The sequence below is a fragment of the Myotis nattereri genome (genome assembly GCF_964212035.1).
Source record: "Myotis nattereri genome assembly, chromosome: 2".
Lineage (NCBI taxonomy): Eukaryota > Metazoa > Chordata > Mammalia > Chiroptera > Vespertilionidae > Myotis > Myotis nattereri.
In genome coordinates, this window is record NC_138076.1 from 140,544,177 (window position 1) to 140,563,502 (window position 19,326).

The 19,326-nt window shown below is 38.4% G+C and overlaps 1 protein-coding gene and 1 long non-coding RNA gene across 3 annotated transcripts in view; one reads left to right on the forward strand and one right to left on the reverse strand.

Moving 5' to 3' along the window:
- The window catches only part of SYT1 (synaptotagmin 1), a 551,768-nt gene that overhangs the window by 76,326 nt on the left and 456,116 nt on the right, over positions 1–19,326 (reverse strand). For both annotated transcript variants that reach the window (XM_081083378.1, XM_081083379.1), the window contains one exon: positions 18,818–18,935. In XM_081083378.1, coding sequence (XP_080939504.1) covers positions 18,818–18,935 — 118 coding nt within the window. The remainder of the gene's footprint in view (positions 1–18,817; positions 18,936–19,326) is intronic.
- On the forward strand, positions 6,826–10,116 carry LOC308513389. The gene is made up of 3 exons (XR_013995533.1): positions 6,826–7,880; positions 8,109–8,181; positions 8,414–10,116. It is a non-coding gene; the product is annotated as an uncharacterized lncRNA (long non-coding RNA).

Genomic DNA, 19,326 nt, shown 5'->3' on the forward strand with positions numbered 1-19,326 from the left:
TTTAAAAATATATTTTTATTTCAGAGAGGAAGGGAGAGGGAGAGAGAGATAGAAACATCAATGATGAGAGAGAGTCATTGATCAGCTGCCTCCTGCATACCCCACACTGGGGAACGAGCCCACAACATGGGCATGTGATCTGACTGGGAAGTGAATCATGACCTCTTGGTTCATAGGTCAATGCTCCATCACTGTGTCATGCGGGCCAGGAGAGACTGCAGGCTTTTTGAGACTATAGGCTCCACAAGTAGAGGGACACTGTCCATCTCACTGGCTGAATCTTAAGTGCCGAACTCAGGGCTTAGAGCAGATATATGGGGACTGACTGGCTGATGGACTGGTTTGTAGACACCAGAGCCAATAAGAAAGGAGCAGGTTGAGGGGAGGATAGTGATTGGGTTTTTCTCTCTGTGGATCACAGCAAACCTTGGACCAAGAAGGTGACTTAGACGGGGAAATGAGATTTAAGATCTACTTGTTTTGGGGATCCTCCCATATAAACAACATGTCAATTCAGGTTACTTTATACATCATTTGCCTTTTTCAAAATACTGTCAAACATGAGGTGTGTTCCATATTTCCTAGCTATTCTTCAAATACATAGTGATTTGGGCCGTGTCTATTATTTTGGTCTCAGTTTAAAGAACTAATTACAATATTATGCCTAAAGGTTACTACCCTTTCTCTGGTAACATAATAGGTAATCAATCCTAGGAGTATCAATCTTTAGAATCACATCATAAGGTAGGCTGTGCTAATCCATTTGTCTGTAAGTATAATCTGGATAATTTTATTGTGACATAATAATGTCTTAATATATTCAATTCAGTTCAATTTGATTTGTTCTATTCAATTCATTTTAGCTCAGTTCATACTATAAGCCCTATTGTGGGGGATAAAATATTCTCATTTTCATTTAAATTTCAACTCTTATGGGGACCTAACTACATGCTAGGTAATGCCAGATGATGGCCATGTAAAAATGAATTCAGTCAGGTCTCTGGCAAAAGAAATTCACAGAGAAAGAGCCACTGATACCTATGGTGTGTGCTGACTCCGTGTCATGGAAACACAGAAACAGGGACACACAGGGTGCCTGGCAACCCTGACGATGAAAGGACCTCACAGTCTCATGAATGAGAAAAGGCATTTGTAGAACACACAGAAAGACAAGTCTGTGATCAAGTGAAATATGTGGACTGTAAAAGATAAAGCATAATGAAGACTAGGCTAGGATATCTAAAGTTTCCAGGAGAAGCAAATACCTAAATTGATTCTACCCAGTTTTTTTGTTTTTCTTTGGCATTTATTTTTTTGCCAACCTGAAAAAGGAGGGACAAGAAAGAAAAAAGCAAAATTCTATAAAGCTTTTCAGCCCATACCTCTGAGGCATGACTTCTGAAATGATTAAAAGTAAATTAAAACTGCTCAGCAACCCACTGGGAAGCCACAGCTCATGCCTGCTCTTTTTTTTGTATTATATGAACTTGTAAACACTAACCTTCCTCTTTTTCTTTTAGTTGCTGAAAAGAACACAGATTCCTTCTGGACATTATTTTCCAGCAGAAATAAAAAAACACACAGGGAAAAATATGAACAAAGAGCAGTTTTTTTTCCCTTCTTTTTCTCATTAGCGCATTTGCTATTTATCTATGAAATCACGGGGATTTGCATGTGTTGGCATTTGCAGGCACAGTTGGATATTGTTACTTTGTCAAAATAATCTATAGAGGGTATTAATTGTGAGCCAACTGATGATCATTTTGCAGCTCGAAAGCACTTATTATCTTCTAGGGTTGAGGTTTCTACGGTTCGGGGATTATGGCCAATTGAAATGAGAATATGCACAGTCTAGACAGTGGAATGTAGTGGGTAAGCAGACAGGCTGAGGTCGCAGACTCAGCTGGAGTGAAGAGCTTGGTTGTGTCATTTGTTCACTCTGTGACCTTGAGCAAGTCCCTTTACTTTGTAAGCCCTAGTTTCCTCATTTACATATGGGGATAGTATCAATCTCATGGGGATGATATCAACCTAGTGGGATAAGGAGTAGGGTTAAACCAGACCAAAAGCATCAACTAGGTTACAGCTATTTATTGTTATACCATCATCACCTGTAGTCTTTCATTCTTATTTTTTAAAGGAAAAATACTGGCTCTTGATGGGGTAAATTTGTCTTTAATGGAGGTGCTGTTTCGTGTGCTAATACTAGCTCCAGTTTGGGCAGGATGTTTTAGAGCTTTAGTTCTCATTGAGAATGGGACAGTTTTGGGAGACAGGAATTTAACAGATTAACACTAACCCACGGAGGTGGGTACGGCATCATCCCTACCCAGTACCTCTGCTAAGCTCCCCAATAGCCTTTGCTCAGGTACTGAAATGGAAAGAACCGAATATGGATCTTCATTGCTTACACCCATTGATCCCAGTTCAGATCTTTATAGTTAACAAGAGTTAAGTTCAATTCTTTTCTCACATATTTGCGGGCAGTTATTGTGTCCGCTCTGTCTTTTGCAGCTTTAACATCTCCGATTCTTTGAACAGTTCCTCCCGCGGAGGCTGTGTCTGCCCTCCGCGTGACCCTGATCTCCCTCGGGATTTGCTTTAGAAAGTCAATGCCTTTCCTCTTCAGTGTGTTTCCAGAAATGAATGCATTAGTCCGGACTTCTGAGCGTAGAGTGGGGAAGCTCTGTTGACAATCTCATCTTTAAAATGAATAATCTCGGTAATAAGATTGCACTGCTGTTTTACATTTCATATGAAATCATTTTAAAATTTAAATGGCAAGTTAGAGAGGCAATGAATGACAAGAACCACCCATACCACAGCAATCACACACATAAAAAAAAACAGCTCTTTGTTCATTGATCCACCCAAGATGAAAACAAAAATCCCATTCCTATATCTTGCTTATAAGGAAATATTAAGTTCTAGTAGCTTTAATAACTAGTTCCTTTTATAGCATTAAGGATGGCTGGACTGCTTTATGATAAAAACAATTCAAGTGGCAGTTTATAAGAATCAAAATGTATGCTATAACTGTATGTGGGCAAGTTGATTTTAAAAGATATACCCATTTATCAAAATTTCTTTATAAGTTGGCTTGAAGAGAATCTCCTTCTCTTTAGCTCTGGGCTAAATTTACATAACACCTCAGTTCTATTTTCTTGAGTTCAATTGCAGGAATACTAAAGATACTTTATTAACAATAGAAGCAGCCCTGACTGCAATATATGTTTGTGAAGAGTTCTTTTTTTTTTTTTTAAACTTGAGGATCGGTCTGGAATCTACCCACTAATTTCATGTTTATATCTCCCTTAGCATCCTGTGAAGCTCTGACACTTTTATCCCTGGAGTCTGGAATATAGATAGTCTTCAGGCTCATAGCTTTGCAGAAAATGTTTCCTAAGCAATTGGTTTAACCTCGGGTCAGGCTGGCTGGTTATTTGAGAGAGACCCTGTTCCACATTACTGATGTGGGGAAATTTAGGATTAGTTAAGTAACAAATCAAAGTGGCACAGAGGAATCATCTCTGCTGTAGGACTAATACACAACAATATTTCACATTTCTTACCTAGTTTCTTCATAAGTGTTTTCACTGAGCTGCTTTTCCTGTTGGCAAGTGGAGCGATCCATCTGATTTCAGATGAAGGCTGGAGAGTAGATGCATAATCCAGCCAGAGAATTTTCATTTTATAAAAAACTGGCTAGGCTGGGCACAGCCTGGGAATATGTTTGATATAGAAAAGGAAATCAGCTGGAGGAAAAGAAGCTGAAGAGAGTCGAAGCTCTGCAAGGATGTGAGAGTTTACATGGGTACTCCTCTCATGTTGGTGTTGTTATTTGTAAAGATTTGAGAATTTGTAGAGCTAAATGAAAGTTGGAATCTTAACCACTCAATTATGCACTTGCAGCAGGCAACTCATGTTGTATCCAATTAGGTATTCATCTGCTGGGCCATCATTTGGAAGACAAACGGTGGTTGCTTTGGAATCAGGCCCTGCCACTTCTAGTTAAATGAACGTAGCAACAGTACCTTCCATTTCATGGTGTTGCATATTAGAGAGAGGGAAATTTGTCTAGCAACCAGGCAACAACTTGATAATTAGGATGAGAGAGGCTCAATTCCTCTTTATTCCTATTTGTTGGCCCAATTAACTGCTTTTGTCTTAAGCTGATTATAATAAAAAAAAACAAACAAAACAACAACAACAACAAAAAAACACAACCAAAAAAAAAAACAACAAAAAAAAAACCACTTGGAAGAGAAATCTGGTATCTTAGAAAGTTCAAATAAATAACTTAAAAAGTCAAGGGTGGTAGAAATATAGTACTGGTCTTATTTTTCATAAAATATACTGAGTTTTGTGACCAAATAGTAACAGAGGAGGGAACAGAATTTGCTGGTGAACCTTAGCATGTTCTCCTAGGACAGGTTAATCTAAGCAGATGACTGCTGTCCAAATATGGAATTGCATTCTTTAAGCACACACATACACAGTGTAATATTTATGTGAGCCACGTAGGAATGTATTTTCTAAGAACAAAGATATGGTGAGAAAAATAGAGTTGACCAAGAGCTGTCCGTTGCTTAGAAACAACCAACATTTATACAGTGCTTTTAATCTTAGAGTTTCCATCTGACATTACAGTAAAGTCCTCACTTAATGTCCAAGATGGGTTCTGTGACTTTAAGTGAAACAAAGTATCATGACACCAATTTTACTATAGGCTAATTGTTATAAACCAGTTAAGTTCCCACAGAGTCTCATCGATGTTACAATGGCAATGATGTTATTTGAGGACCTGCTATACTTCATTTGCTAACCCAACAACCATGCTGTCATTAACATCCCAATTATATAGATCAACAGACTGAGGATTGGAAAGGTTAAAGGCTTCAGACCCAGGTTTTCCAATGCCAGTGGCTGTTTCTTTTCGGATTCATCCTGCTGTCTCTCAGGAGAGGGTCTGTTGACTGCCCAGTGGGGACTCCCGGGGAGGCCATGGAGGCGAGAACAAATGCTGGCATTTTCAGATAGGTATTTATTATTAGGCTTTGCCCTGTAATAACTGTGAATGACGCCTTAGGCATGCCTTTTGGCAAGGTCAGGCACATATAAAGCATTTCTATGAAGTTAAATTCTTGTTGAGAGGCTTTTTAAGGTTTTTATATTTTAATGAAGTTATTAAAATGAAAGTTCAGACTTACATAATTCATAAGCATTCATAAGGCCTCTTCTAAAATCTCTGCCATTAAATTGTTTTAAAATGTTTTCAGTGAAATTCTTATATAATACATGAACATATCTTTCAGTTAAGATTAAAATAGATTTCCAATTATATGGGGAACCGAAGCGTCACTGGAATATAGCTCTTTAGGCTGGCTTCATTTTTTGATGTTTTCACTGCATGTGAAGAGGGTACTGTGGAGCTCAAGAGTATTTTTTAGATGTACACCTTCAATTGACAACTTTTAGTGTAAGCAGCTTTCAAATGTTTAAGTAGTTTTGTAAATTCTCTCAAACATGTTGGTTTTACTTTTGGAAAGGTAGATATTTTTACACTGACTGTCACAGGTATCTGCAACTTGCTATCAAAACAGTGCTGCTGGATTGAGTGTTTTAATGGATTCAAACTCCTGCAAATACAGCTGATGAAAAGCTACAAGCTTTCTTTCTTTCTTTTTTCTTTTTTCTTTTTTGTACTCTTTGCAATCAATTGCAGTTGTCTTTTTAAAGCAACACATGTTTTTAGGTTTTGAACTTAGGGTAATTGCATCTTACTTTAAAATCCTTCTTATTTAGAGGCATGATGAGACTGTATAAATGTAAGATTTTACCATCAACAGGAGCCAATAGTAGAAGCAGCAGCAAGAAAATTTCAGGAACATTAAAAATAGATGGAGACTTTCCCCCATTGGTTTTCTTTCTCTTATTGATATGGAGGAACTCTTTGTATTATAGGGACATTACTGCCTTATCTGCTTTCTTCCAATCTGTTTCTTGTCTTTTAACTTCATTTGTAACATTTATTATTAATTTGAGAGAAACTAACATCTTTACTATATTGTATTCCTATCCAAGAGTGCATTCTTCTATTTATTCAGGTATTGCTTTAAGTCCTCTGGTAAGTTAGTTTTCCTCAGAGAATTACATATTTCCAAGGGACTTATGAAATACATCCAAACAAAGGGATGATATGCAGTGAGTATAAAAGTAATGACACATCTATATGTACTGGCCTGGAAGGGTCTTTATTTATATTGCTGGGCGTAAAAGTCTCACAGAATAATGCGTGTGATATGATCCCATTTGTATAAAGTATATATATATATATATATATATATATATATATATATACACACGTGTGTGTTTAATTTACATAAAGCAGAAAAGAAAATCTGGATATGAAACTTCAAATTGTTTCCTTGAGACAATTAACTACTTCTGAATGAGAATGGGTTAGAGCAGCGGTTCTCAACCTGCGGGTCACCAACCTGTGAGTTGCGACCCCACTGGGGGTCGAACGACCCTTTCACAGGGGTCGCCTAAGACCATCAGAAAACATATAATTACATATTGTTTTTGTGATTAATCACTATGCTTTAATTATGTTCACTTTGTAACAATGAAAATACATCCTGCATATCAGATATTTACATTACGATTCATAACAGTAGCAAAATTACAGTTATGAAGTAGCAATGAAAATAATTTTATGGTTGGGGGTCACCACAACGTGAGGAACTGTATTAAAGGGTTGCGGCATTAGGAAGGTTGAGAACCATTGGGTTAGAGGGACTAGTTTGGGGACTTTATTTTTTTCCTTGCATATTAAAATAAGTGATGGGATTATAGGTTACTTTAACTTTATTTCTTAAGCTTTTCTAAAATTTAAAACTAAAAACTGGGGAAATATTGTAAAAGCATTTATCTCCTTAATTAGGATATGAAAGACCATCATATGCCCAAATGGCAGCTGTTAGATTAGTGGATAACTGTGGAATCTCACAGCTCTATACAGATTAGTTCTATATATATTAGTTCTGCAAGCATACTATCTCTAAATATGCATTTGCCAATTTTTGGTTGATGGGGGACTATCATATTATCAACCTATGTTGCTTTTATTTTGGGTAAAAGCAGTTTGTGTTTCTGATAATATAAAAAATGTGCTTCTTTCATATTTTTAAGCAAAAAAATTAACATCCTACGTAAACATTTAAAAATCATTTTTTGTAGGAAAAAATATATAGGAAGTCTCCTGGTTTCCCAGGGATCATGGCAATGATGAATAGCAAAAGTTAGGTCATTAGTAATTCAGAAAGGCAACCCGCTGCAGTGGCTTCTAGACTTCCTCTCACAGGGAGTTGGTTTATGAAGCAGTGAGCAGATAGGATGCTGCATCATGGTCCTGTCTGTTCATGCTGGGCAGAAGATGCGGCCAGGGGGCCATTTTTATCTTTACTTTTTCACTGAAAAATGTCTTCATGGCTGTCATTGAGAAAAAACCCCACACAGTAATGTTATTTCTGGGTCACTCCCTTCCTCTATCTCTAGAGATAGTCTGGACATTTTGTTTTGTTTTTGTTTGTTTATTTTATTACAAGGGAATGAGGAGGAATAAAGGAAGGAAGAAAAATCTGAAAATGACAGCCAAATAACCAATTGAATTCAAGAATTACATTTGTTCCTCTGATTTAACTTTTTTCATAGGGCTGCTGTTTCGGCTATAATAAGGCTACTATATAATGAGCAGGTGGCAAAACTATGGAGCAGAGGGGAAGAGAATGGCATGTTCATAACAGATATTAGGAATAAGGGGTTAAGGGACAAAAACAACCCAAATGTCCTTTGAAAGTGTAGGTAACTATAATAGAGTACAATTTTTTTTTAATATATTTTATTGATTTTTTACAGAGAGGAAGGGAGAGAGATAGAGAGTTAGAAACATCGATGAGAGAGAACATCGATCAGCTGCCTCCTGCACACCTCCCACCGGGGATATGCCCGCAACCCAGGCACATGCCCTTGACCGGAATCGAACCCGGGACCCTTCAGTGCGCAGGCCAACGCTCTATCCACTGAGCCAAACCGGTTTCGGCGAGTACAATTTTTTAAAAAGATCATGTTTGATCTTTCCATTTCTCTGAGCATCTTCAGAGCATTTGAGACTCAATAGTATTTTTTTTTTTTTAAATATATTTCACTGACCTTTCACAGAGAGGAAGAGAGAGAGACAGAGAGCCAGAAACATCGATGAGAGAGAAACATCGATCAGCCGCCTCCGCACATCCCCCACTGAGGAAGTGCCCACAACTCAGGTACATGCCCTTGTCCGGAATCGAACCCGGGACCCTCCAGTCCGCAGGCCGACGCTCCATCCACTGAGCCAAACCGGTTTCAGCAATAGTATTTCCATTGTTGTCACCTGTGGTCAGCCTAACAGGAATCTTGTAGCTTCATAAAAGGAAGAGAAAGGTGGCATACACATTTGCTATGTATTTTTAATAGTTTTATTAGAAAAACTCTTTACCAAATATGGATAATATCCCTTAAAAAGCCAACCAATTTTGTTTTTAAAAAACAGGACTATTTGGGGGTTTTAATTCTGCCAACACAACAACCTCTTAGACAATCTGACTCTCCCTGTTCCTTTCCTTGTACTGAAGGGAGAGCAGAGGATGGAATGCAACTTGAGGATGGGAATGCAGCTGTTCTGGGCTGGGTTGTGAGAGAGGCAGCTGTGGGGTCTGTTTCTGATAGTTGCCCATGGAAAGGCATGGGGTCCTACAGTACAACACACAGTGAAAGCTTGGAGAGATGCTTCCTTTTAAGCCCATTACTCCAAACCCATACATTTATCTCTACCTGTTCTATCTGTTAGAGTAACAAGTTTTTACTTAACCCAACTGAAAAATAGGGAAGGACATTTGGCAGAGAATTTTTGAGTAGCAAGGTGCCTTTGAGGTCACCCTGAGTGACCCTCCCTTTTATCTATGTTCTTTCAAAAATCAAAGTTGCTTCCTAATTCTAGTATTGTGGGAAGTCATAAACAGTCAGGTATTACTCTAGCTCTACCTTTCATGATTTTCAAACTTTAATCATCTCTGTGCTCAGCTTTCCTCTTTCCAGACCACAAAATCCTAACCCTAGCCTGTCCTCCCATACTGCAACTTCCCTCCTATTTTACTTATTTATTTTATTTTTATTTTTGTGTTAATCCTCACCTGAGGATATTTCCCCATTGATATTTAGATAGAATGGAAGGGACGGGGAGAGAGACACAGAGAGAGAAACATCGACGTGAGAGAGACATGATTGGTTACCTCCCCCATGAGCCCAACTAGGGCCAGGGATCAAGCCTGCAACCAAGGTATGTGCCCTTGACCGGAATAGAACTCAGGACCTTTCAGTCTGCAGGCTGATGCTCTATTCACTGAGCCAAGCTGGCTAGGACTTCACCCTGTTTTAGTTGCCCTCCTCTGGTCACCTAATACCACTATATCTTTCTTAAGGTGCTTGACCACACCAAGGATGGGCCTTAGTGTAAGACAAAAGTAGGGTTTTTTTTTTCTCTTGTATGTATTTATCAAATCTTGGACCACACCAGCATCTTTGGTTTTAGCCGTGCACTTGGTCAAATGTCCTTAGTGGATGGTTCTGTGTGATCTTTTTCTTGGTTTATAGTTGATCCTATTATTTTATACTTCATTTTTTTCTCTTTATTGTTTCCAAGCTTGCCCATACTGGAGCACATCTACCACATTTTGGCTGACTCAGCCTAGCAAGACTTTTCTATTTATCCACTAACTTTGAAATTTCAGTAGCTGAAAGCATTTGTCAACTTCAAAGTTGGGAATTTCATGGTGACTAGTAAAAATGCCTTAGCACAGACCTCTTTGGCATCCTACTTCTCAATCTGTAGATTTGTCTTGTTAACATTTTCCAGCTGAGCTCTATTTTCCTGGCAAGTTGTCTATTATAATTTCAATTTCTTTTCTTTTAAATATACTTTTATTGATTTCAGAGAGGAAGAAAGAGGGAGAGAGAGATAGAAACATCACTGATGAGAATCATTGATCAGCTGCCTCCTGCATGCCCCTCACTGGGGATCGAGCCCACAACCTGGGCATGTGCCCTTCAGTCCACAGGCCAATGCTCTATCCACTGAGCCAAAATCAGCAAGGGTGCAATTCCAATTTCTTCAATTTAATATTTCAGTATCTAATTTTGACCCACAGAGTCCCATAGTACTTTAGAGTGGTAGTAAGCTTTTGTACTATTACATCTACTGCCCACCCACCCTCAACCCCACAGTATGATACAGTGTGTTCCAGAGTCAGCCCTTAATTAAATTTGTAGTAGATAACATTTTTCTCTAGTTCTTTCTCTACCACCCAGTAGGCACTCCAATCCCTTAGACTAGGACTTTCTTCCAAAATGTCTGGCAACATCCCTTGATAAAGGTGAAGGGATGTTGCCAGAACATCTCATCATCTTTAGTGTACAAAGACTTAATCACTAAAATAACATACCAATCTGTACACAAGGGGGAAACTGAGGTGCTCCTTTCAGCCTAGAAATCTAATAAATAATTTGATGTTTGACCTTATGGACTCATTGATCCTGTCTTTGCTGTATAGCCAAACACTAATTAAACAATCAACAAACTAATATATATTAGTGGCTTCATGATGGAATTTTAGTTTGGGTACAAAGGAAATTTGGAATAGGGGAGAATTTTTGGCCATCTCTCAAATTGTAACATGTAGTTAGTCATCTGCACGCCAGGTTGAACCTGCTGAGAAAGGATAAGGACTTAGAAGTCATATGCTTTATTCATGGAGTTTGAATTCGGACTGGCTTGACATTCTAACTCAGCACATACTAAGTCTGTGACCTTGGGAAAGTTATTTACCTCTTGTGCTTTAGTTCTATCAATAAAATAGCATTAAAAATAGCATCTGCCTCATAGGGGAGTAATAGGGATTAAATCTTTTAACATATATGAAACATTTAGAAGGGTGTTCTGGCGCACGCTGTGCTATGCATGTGTCTGCTGTGACTTTTACCTGCATACCTGCATACCCAAGGGTGGCAAAGTGCCTAGCTCAGTGTGTATTCAAATGGTGTTTGCTGAATGACTGGACCTGTACCTGCCAACTAATGGACTTATTTAGGAGTTTTTGTGCTAACTGTTCTAACTAGTACATTTCAGCCTAGCACTCATTTCTCTTGATTTCAGATATAGCTCAGATCTCACAGCTTCTCTTTTCATTTTCTTAAAACCACCATTAGTCCTTCGGGCATAGCATTCTATCCGTTCTGTGGTAACAATGCCTGGGGCTCAACTTGCATAGGGCTTGGCTATAAACCTTCTTAATAACTCTGTTTCTAGGAGAATCCAGTGTAAAGATCTGTCATTTCTTTCTTAGATCAATTTATTTACATTTTAGGGATTTAGACTATTTTATCAGTATTGTAACTAAATGCTTTGAAGTGTCACAGAATTTTATATTCTAACATTCAAGCCTAAAATCATGAAGCCTTCTGACATCACAGCCAACTTATTATGCATATTCCTGTCCTGTTAGTTCAATAAGATGCCAGTATATTTGCATATTATTGCTTGACCCTAATATCACGGGCCAATTAATTTGCATATCCATAACTAATTGGCTCTTATAAGTTTTTTTTTGCCGTTTTATTTATTGGCCTGGCTCCCAGACTAGTGGCTTTTAACTCAAATCAATTGAATTTGGAGTGGTTTTCTTTGTCATGCTTTCAGCACCAATGGAAGGACAGATAAGGGTGGTTGGTGGTCAGGAACGTATAAAGGAACTGTTATTGCTTTTATCTTCTCTTTCAAAAATTCTCCCCTATTCTAAATTTCCTTTGTACCCAAACTAAAATTCCATCATGTAGCCACTAATATAAATTAGTTTGTTGATTGTTTAATTAGTGTTTGGCTATACAGCAAAGACAGGATCAATGAGTCCATAAGGTCAAACATCAAATTATTTATTAGATTTCTAAGCTGAAAGGAGCACCTCAGTTTCCCCCTTGTGTACAGATTGGTATGTTATTTTAGTGATTAAGTCTTTGTACACTAAAGATGATGAGATGTTCTGGCAACATCCCTTCACCTTTATCAAGGGATGTTGCCAGAACATTTTGAAAAAAAGTGGAATTGACTGAAGAAAAAAAAGATAATAGTTTACACATGTGGAAAAGGTGATTTTCAGGAAAGAGGATACTGGGTTAATGAAAAAAATAGAACTTGTTATTTAAGAAAATTCCAGTATATAAGGCAAAGAATGTATTCTACATCACTGACCAAAAAAATTCTAACTTGGCATTTGGCTGACATGGACTTCAGCTAAAATTATGAGGTAGCATTTGAGCCTCTAAAGCAGCGGTTCTCAACCTGTGGGTCGCGACCCCCTTGGCAGTCGATCGACCCTTTCACAGGGGTCGCCTAAGACCATCCTGCATATCAGATATTTACATTACGATTCATAACAGTAGCAACATTACAGTTATGAAGTAGCAACGAAAATAATTTTATGGTTGGGTCACAACATGAGGAACTGTATTTAAAGGGCCAGAAGGTTGAGAACCGCTGCAAGGGTAGTTGTTTTTTATTTTTATTTCTAAAATAAGATATAATTGACATATAGCATTGTGTAAATTTAAGATATAAAATACGATTTGATAAATTTATATGTTATGATATGATTACGACTATAGCTTCAGATATCACTATATGCTCTATAAAGCATAGTTTTTAAACTTAAGATGCATAAGAATAACATGGTGATTTAAAAAACATAATATCTAGGTTCCCATCCGGAGATACTCAGGATAGCTTAGTGTGAGGTAGTCCCTGAAATCTTAAATTTTAACATGGTCCCTGGGTGACTCTAATGTAGGTAGACTATCACATCTTGATAAATAATGCCTGAAAGAATGCTCTGTCTGTGCTGATTCATGGTTCCTACGTGGAATCTAGTGGTTCCCTAAGGTTGACTGTATGTTCTTTCTTAGATGCCTTCAGATATTGAAATTGGCTGTATTTCCCAAGTTCTGTTTCTAGGATAGTAGATATAAGAAAATAAACAATGTTTAAAATTGCATCTCATAGAAAAGAGAGCGCATGTGCGCATGTGTGTGTGTGTGTGGGGGGGCAGGGGTGTGGTAGTGGGTAAGGTCAATCTTACTGATGTTGGTCTCAGCAGCCAGTCCGCACACTGGCAGCCTGGCAGATTCAGATAGTGACTCCTTTACTACAGTGAATCCCCTTTATTCTTTACGCATTATCTTCCTTAAGTAGTTGCTGCCATTTCTGAATTTCATTGCTCTCCTTTTTGGAGACTTAGATGGGGGACCTCTCCTACAGCCCTACCCTTTGCTTTCTATAGTACAGTTTCCACAGAGACATGGGGAAGAAGAAGCCTGATGGTGGGAGCTGGGGAGGGAAGTAAAAGGGAGGAAGAGATGATGAGGAAGAACACAACCACATTTTCCCAACCAGCCCTGGGGCCATTCCTGAACTGATCGCACCTCATAGCCTCCTTTCCAGCTCTGTGATGTTCAGGAGACTGCTTTCATAGATGCGTGCACTTCCTGTTTATTTTGTGTGTCTTCCCAGCTCCCTTTCATCACCATGCTTGACATGATTTTGTTGTTTACTTTGTAATTTAGGCAGCAGGGCTACAACATCGTTACCCCTGTTGATTTGCTGTGGTTCCCAGCAGTACAAACACTTAGAGACATCTCAAAAGGACTCCGTGGGAGCTTCAGGGAAAGGGAGGAAAGGACTGGTTTAGGAGACTGCATTCTGTTTCATACTGGGTCATAAAGAAGAAAAGGCTGCCAGAAGCCACAAGTCAAGTCCTTCTGTGATTCTGGGAGTATTTATAGGGGTTAATACATATGGAAATTTCCACAGTCATCAAGAAACCCTTTAAAGCCTCCATTTCTAGCCTTATTAACACCAAGGATCTTGGTGTTTCAGCTCCAAGCAGAGAGGTACCTCTGCTATGTTAGAGCTGGCGGATCCCTATTGTCCCACCTGGAAGGTGATGGGTGTGGGGAAGGCTGAATGGTGTATTGGAAAGTGTTCTGCGTTGGAAATCAGAGGTCCTGGGCTTCAGTCACAGCTATATCAACTACAAATCAGGTGACTCTGACTGTTAATACTAGGGACAAAAGCGATAGCCAGTATTGATCCCTTCCTATGTGCCAGCTATGGAGCAAGATGATTTATGTACATTATTTAATGTCTCTAAATTTCAATTTTCTGAGGCTATTACCTTCAGAAACTGCCTCAGAGGTCTCTAATGAGAACTGATTGAAAATACCAAGTTAGAAAAGGATTTCTAAATTGTAAAAAAAGGGTTGGAATTTACAGGGTTTGCTATATGGGTATATGATTGAGGCAAAATCTTTCTGTCTTGCATTTTGAATTAACACAATAGGCAGGAATTAAACAGGCTCTGTTGAGGGTAGTAATAAAAATTATTTTAAAAATGTATTCCATTTCTTATTTTTTTTCAGTTTTGTTTGTTGTTTAATTCCATGCCTTGTCTTAATTCACTGTTGGGTCTATGCAAAGCATGGTCTACTGAGAGCATTTTGCCTGAATTGATCAGGCAATCCTGATCAAACAAACTGATGAACTTTCCTTTTCCATTTTTGAATCAAGCAATTGGTTAAACTGTCCATTGGTTGCATTCACATTTTGCATATTTAACCCAAGATTTGATAAAGTTCCTAATAGAAAAAATTAGTGATATTTATTGAGCATTTAGGTATGACAGACCTAGTGCTTTTATTTATTTTTCACAAGGACCATATAAACCAGGTTCTCTTATTACTCCCACTTTATAGATAATGCACCTGAGGCTTAGAAAGCTTAAATAACTTGTCCAAAGTCAAGTTGCTAGTAGTGGCAGAGTGGGATTTAAACCTTGGCAAAACATCCAACTTTAGTTCCAATTAACCAGCCATTTCCAGCAAATGTAATTTGGCATTTGAATTACCTGGAATGATCTCATTATATAATTTTGGTCTCATAGGACATACATAGGTCAACTTACTTTGACACAGACCATCCAAGTGCTTAAAGTTAGTTTAATGGTAAGTAGGTTAAACAAATTTGAAATGCAAGACTTGTTTTTTCAGGCCACAGTTCCTTTGTAAATAATTCATTATTCACTCAACAGCTATGCTCAGTGCTAGCAGTCAGTGAGGGCATCGTGGGAGATAGAAATACAGAACACATTCTAGTGAGAGAGAAGTGTGATGCTGGAAGGGCGTAAACAAACTACCATTGGCATTTGAAAAAGAGAAAGGTTTGTTCTATTGTGATGAATCAGAAAGGCTTCGTGGAGTCCCTCTACCTAAAATGTTTTCTCTCCCAGACGCCCTGTGGCTCACTCCCTCATCTCTTTCCAGGCAGCTTTCTCCAAATGCCCATGTACAGCCACACCCAACATTCCTTCCCCTGCTTCCTCCTTTGCTTTCTCAGTGGCACCTTTCCCCTCTTGGCATACTATGTGTTTTTCTTATTTATTGGCCTCCTGTCCATCTCCACACATTAAAACATAAGCTTTATGAGGGTAGTTTTTTTGGGGCTGGTTTGTCCAATGATGCACATCTAGTTTCAGAAATATCTAACACAAGTGGATAGAAAAGCTGTGGTACATTTACACAATGGAATACTATGCAGCTGTAAAAAAGAAGAAACTCTTTGCAACAGCATGGATGGACCTGGAGAGTATTATGCTAAGTGAAATAAGCCAGTCAGAGACAAATATCACATGATCTCACTTATATGTGAAATATAATGAACAAAATAAACTGATGAACATAACAGGTCTAGAGGCCTGGGTACATGGAACAGACTGGCAGAGGACAGAGAGGTGGGGGAACAGGAAGAGATTGACCAAAGAACATATATGCGTATATGCATAACCCATGGGCACAGACAATAATGTGGTAAAAGCCTGGGATGGGACTGGGGCTGGTTGGAGGGGGAAAGGGGGCTTTATGGGGGATATCTGTAACACTGGCAACAATTTAAAAAAATGAAAGAAATACCTAACATAAGGTAGGGACACAGTACAGATTTGTCGAATGAATGGAGAAAAGAATACTTAAGCTGAGCCTGAAGAATGGATAGATTTTAGCTAGGTGTTGGTGAAGGGAAGAGAATTCCAGGAAAAGAAAATGACTTAAGTAAAGAGTGGAGGCAGCTCTGAGGGGTATAAGATGAGCTGGAAGGCAGACTAGGGGAGTACTAGGCATAGAGGATGATGATATTGTTGGCATAGGAGCTTGGAACAGAACCTGTGAGAGAGGATACAAAATACCATGTGATAGGATCTGGCTATTGAACCAAAGGAAAGCTAAAGGTCAAAGGTGTCTAAAGTCATACCTCAGGATATTAGGTAGTGATTTGGTAGCAAATTGTTCTTGTAATTAAAAATTTCTCTGAAGTTTTTTACACATAGACACACCAAATCCTCTTATTTTTTAAGGGTTGAATACATCACACTATAATTACGTAGCTTAAATGATCACATCTTTGTTATTGGAAACCACTTCAAGTTGGTTCCCCACTAGTCTTTGATAGCTCCCTTGCTTTTTGGTAGATGGGATGGTCTAGGCCAGTGGTGGGCAAACTGTGGCTCGTGAGCCACATGCAGCTCTTTGGCCCTTGAGTGTGGCTCTTCCACAAAATACCACGTGCGGGAGTGCATGTACAGTGCGACTGAAACTTCGTGGCCCATGTGCAGAAGTCAGTATTTTGTGGAAGAGCCACACTCAAGGGGCCAAAGAGCCGCATGTGGCTTGTGAGCTGCAGTTTGCTGACCACTGGCTAGGCTTGTCTTGAACACTTTGTGTCACACCTGGAATCTCCCATTTCTCTAATATGCCCCAGGTTCTTTTCATGAGAAATTAAACTTTCAAACCATAGCTTGTGCTAGGATGCTCTTGGCTACTTAACCTGTTTCTAGGCCTTTTCAATGGACAGAGCTAGGGAAGGTATGTGTGTATAGACACGTAGATACATATATTTTGCAACTTAGGTACATTAAGTACTCTTTACATTTTTAGAGGAAACTGCTCATCGCTTTAAATATGCTCAGTTATGCTATTAGGCAATGAAAGCAGTAAGTTATTAAATGAGGTCTTAGTGACATGAAAGAATTAGTGCAGCTTCCTCAGGCGACTTATTATAAAGAGGCACCAGGAGAATTTCATTAACAAATTAGTGGTGCAGTAAGTAGAAACACAGCTCTAGCATTTTTTTTTAGCTGTTATACTTTAGAACAGCATTTTCCAACCTTTTTCATCTCATGGCACATGTAAACTAATTACTAGTAATTACATTTTCTTTATTGCCAATCTTACAAAAAAATAGGTATAATTTTGATTCATTCACACTGGATAGCTGCTGTTGTGTTGGCTGTTGTCATTTTTTATTTGACAATCTAAAGGAAAAGAGGTCAGTGTCCCTGACTCAGGTATAGCAGTTGAGTATCGCTGCTTTAGAATATAAAATCACCAGGCTGCATTAGGGTGACCTTTTGAAGTTTGCAAAATTTTTATTGGAGAAAGCACTGAATAATCAGAAATGCTAGTTCTAGTGCCACAGCCACAAGCAATGACAACTATAATCTATTTATGATGACCTTGTGGCATATCAAGAACATTTCTCACACTGTAATAATTCACTGGAAAATTAAATATAATTGATTTAATCACACAGAAAATAAAAAAAAGTACATTCAACTGTGGAAATGACAAGCCCTTGACTTGACTTTGCTTTTGAGCAAGAGTATACTATTTTACTCACCATTTTTTTTTAAAACTAAGGTTAGGTTTTATAGTATTTTAAATCCCAAAGTCTTTCCCATCTCCAATATAAGCTACAGGAAATAAATGCATTACCATGGGGATTCACCCTCAAACAGATTTTATTGTTCACATATTTTGAAATGCAGAAACTTTAATAAAACAGTATCTTTAAAAACTATGCTAGGCTATGAAACACCTAATAAGTCTCAGATAAAATACTATTTTTCATATGATGAGTGAATTTTGAACCAAAAAAAGTACCCCCCCCAACTAAACAAAATTATAGTTGGTCATAGGCATTGCCTTTTATTTTTAAAAATCATATATATATATATATATATATATATATATATATATACACACACACACACACATATATATATATATATAGTAATTTTATTTTATTTAATGTATTTATTTATTTATTTACTTACTTTTGAGAGAGACAGAGAGAGAGAAAGAAAAAGGAGAGGGAGAGAGAGAGGGGAAGGGAGAGAAACATTGTTGTGAGAGGGGAACATCAATTGGCTGCCTCCTGCATGCTCCCTATTGGGGATCAAGCCTGCAACCTGGCATGTGCCCTAACTAGGCAAATTGAACCAGCAACCTTTCAGTGTGCAGGACAATACCCAACCGACTGAGCCACACTGGCCAGGGTGGTGGCATTGCCTTTTAGAAGAAAAGCAAGCATTATCAGCTTTCAGTGCTATAGAACTGACAATTGATACTTGTGCTATGAAGCAGGAAAATAGATTTCATCTTCGGAGCCAATTCCAACACACTGAGAGTGGCTTCCTGGGGCACTGTGTTGGGATCAATTCTGAGATTGCTTCCAGCCTCCGTAAGAACGAGAACAGTGATCAATTAAGGGCTGGAGAGTCACAGCATGTGTGCTATGCACTTGGTAACCATGATGAAGCAGCATTTAAAAAAAAATCAGACTTACCAGATAGGCCACCCACGTCCATCTTCTTCAGGTTCTTTGCCTCCAGGATGACAACAGTCAGTTTGCCGGCAGTAGGTACATAGCGAAGGGAGAAGCAGATGTCACCCAGTTTCTCTTGCTACAAAAGCCAATACACAAGCATAAGTAACTTTTCAGATAAAGATAAATATAGTCTACAAATACATTGTAATTCCTCAGGAGGAAGGAGCTTTATGACAATTAGATTTGGAAAATTCTTAGGCTTATCGGCATCTGCCCAGTGGTCTTTCATAAGGTATCATCATGAGTGATTGCAACCCATTTCAGTTTTTAAACAGCTCATTTATGCTTTAACATTCATTGAACTAGATCCATAATTCAACGGTTCAGGAAATGAGACCAAGATGGCTTCGCTAGAGACTCCACTCTGAATGGCACTGCCACACTCTGGGCAAACTTCTTAACTTTATTAAATACCTTTGCAAGGAGCCAGGCACTTTTTTAGTAAAATCACCCCTACCTAAATTTTG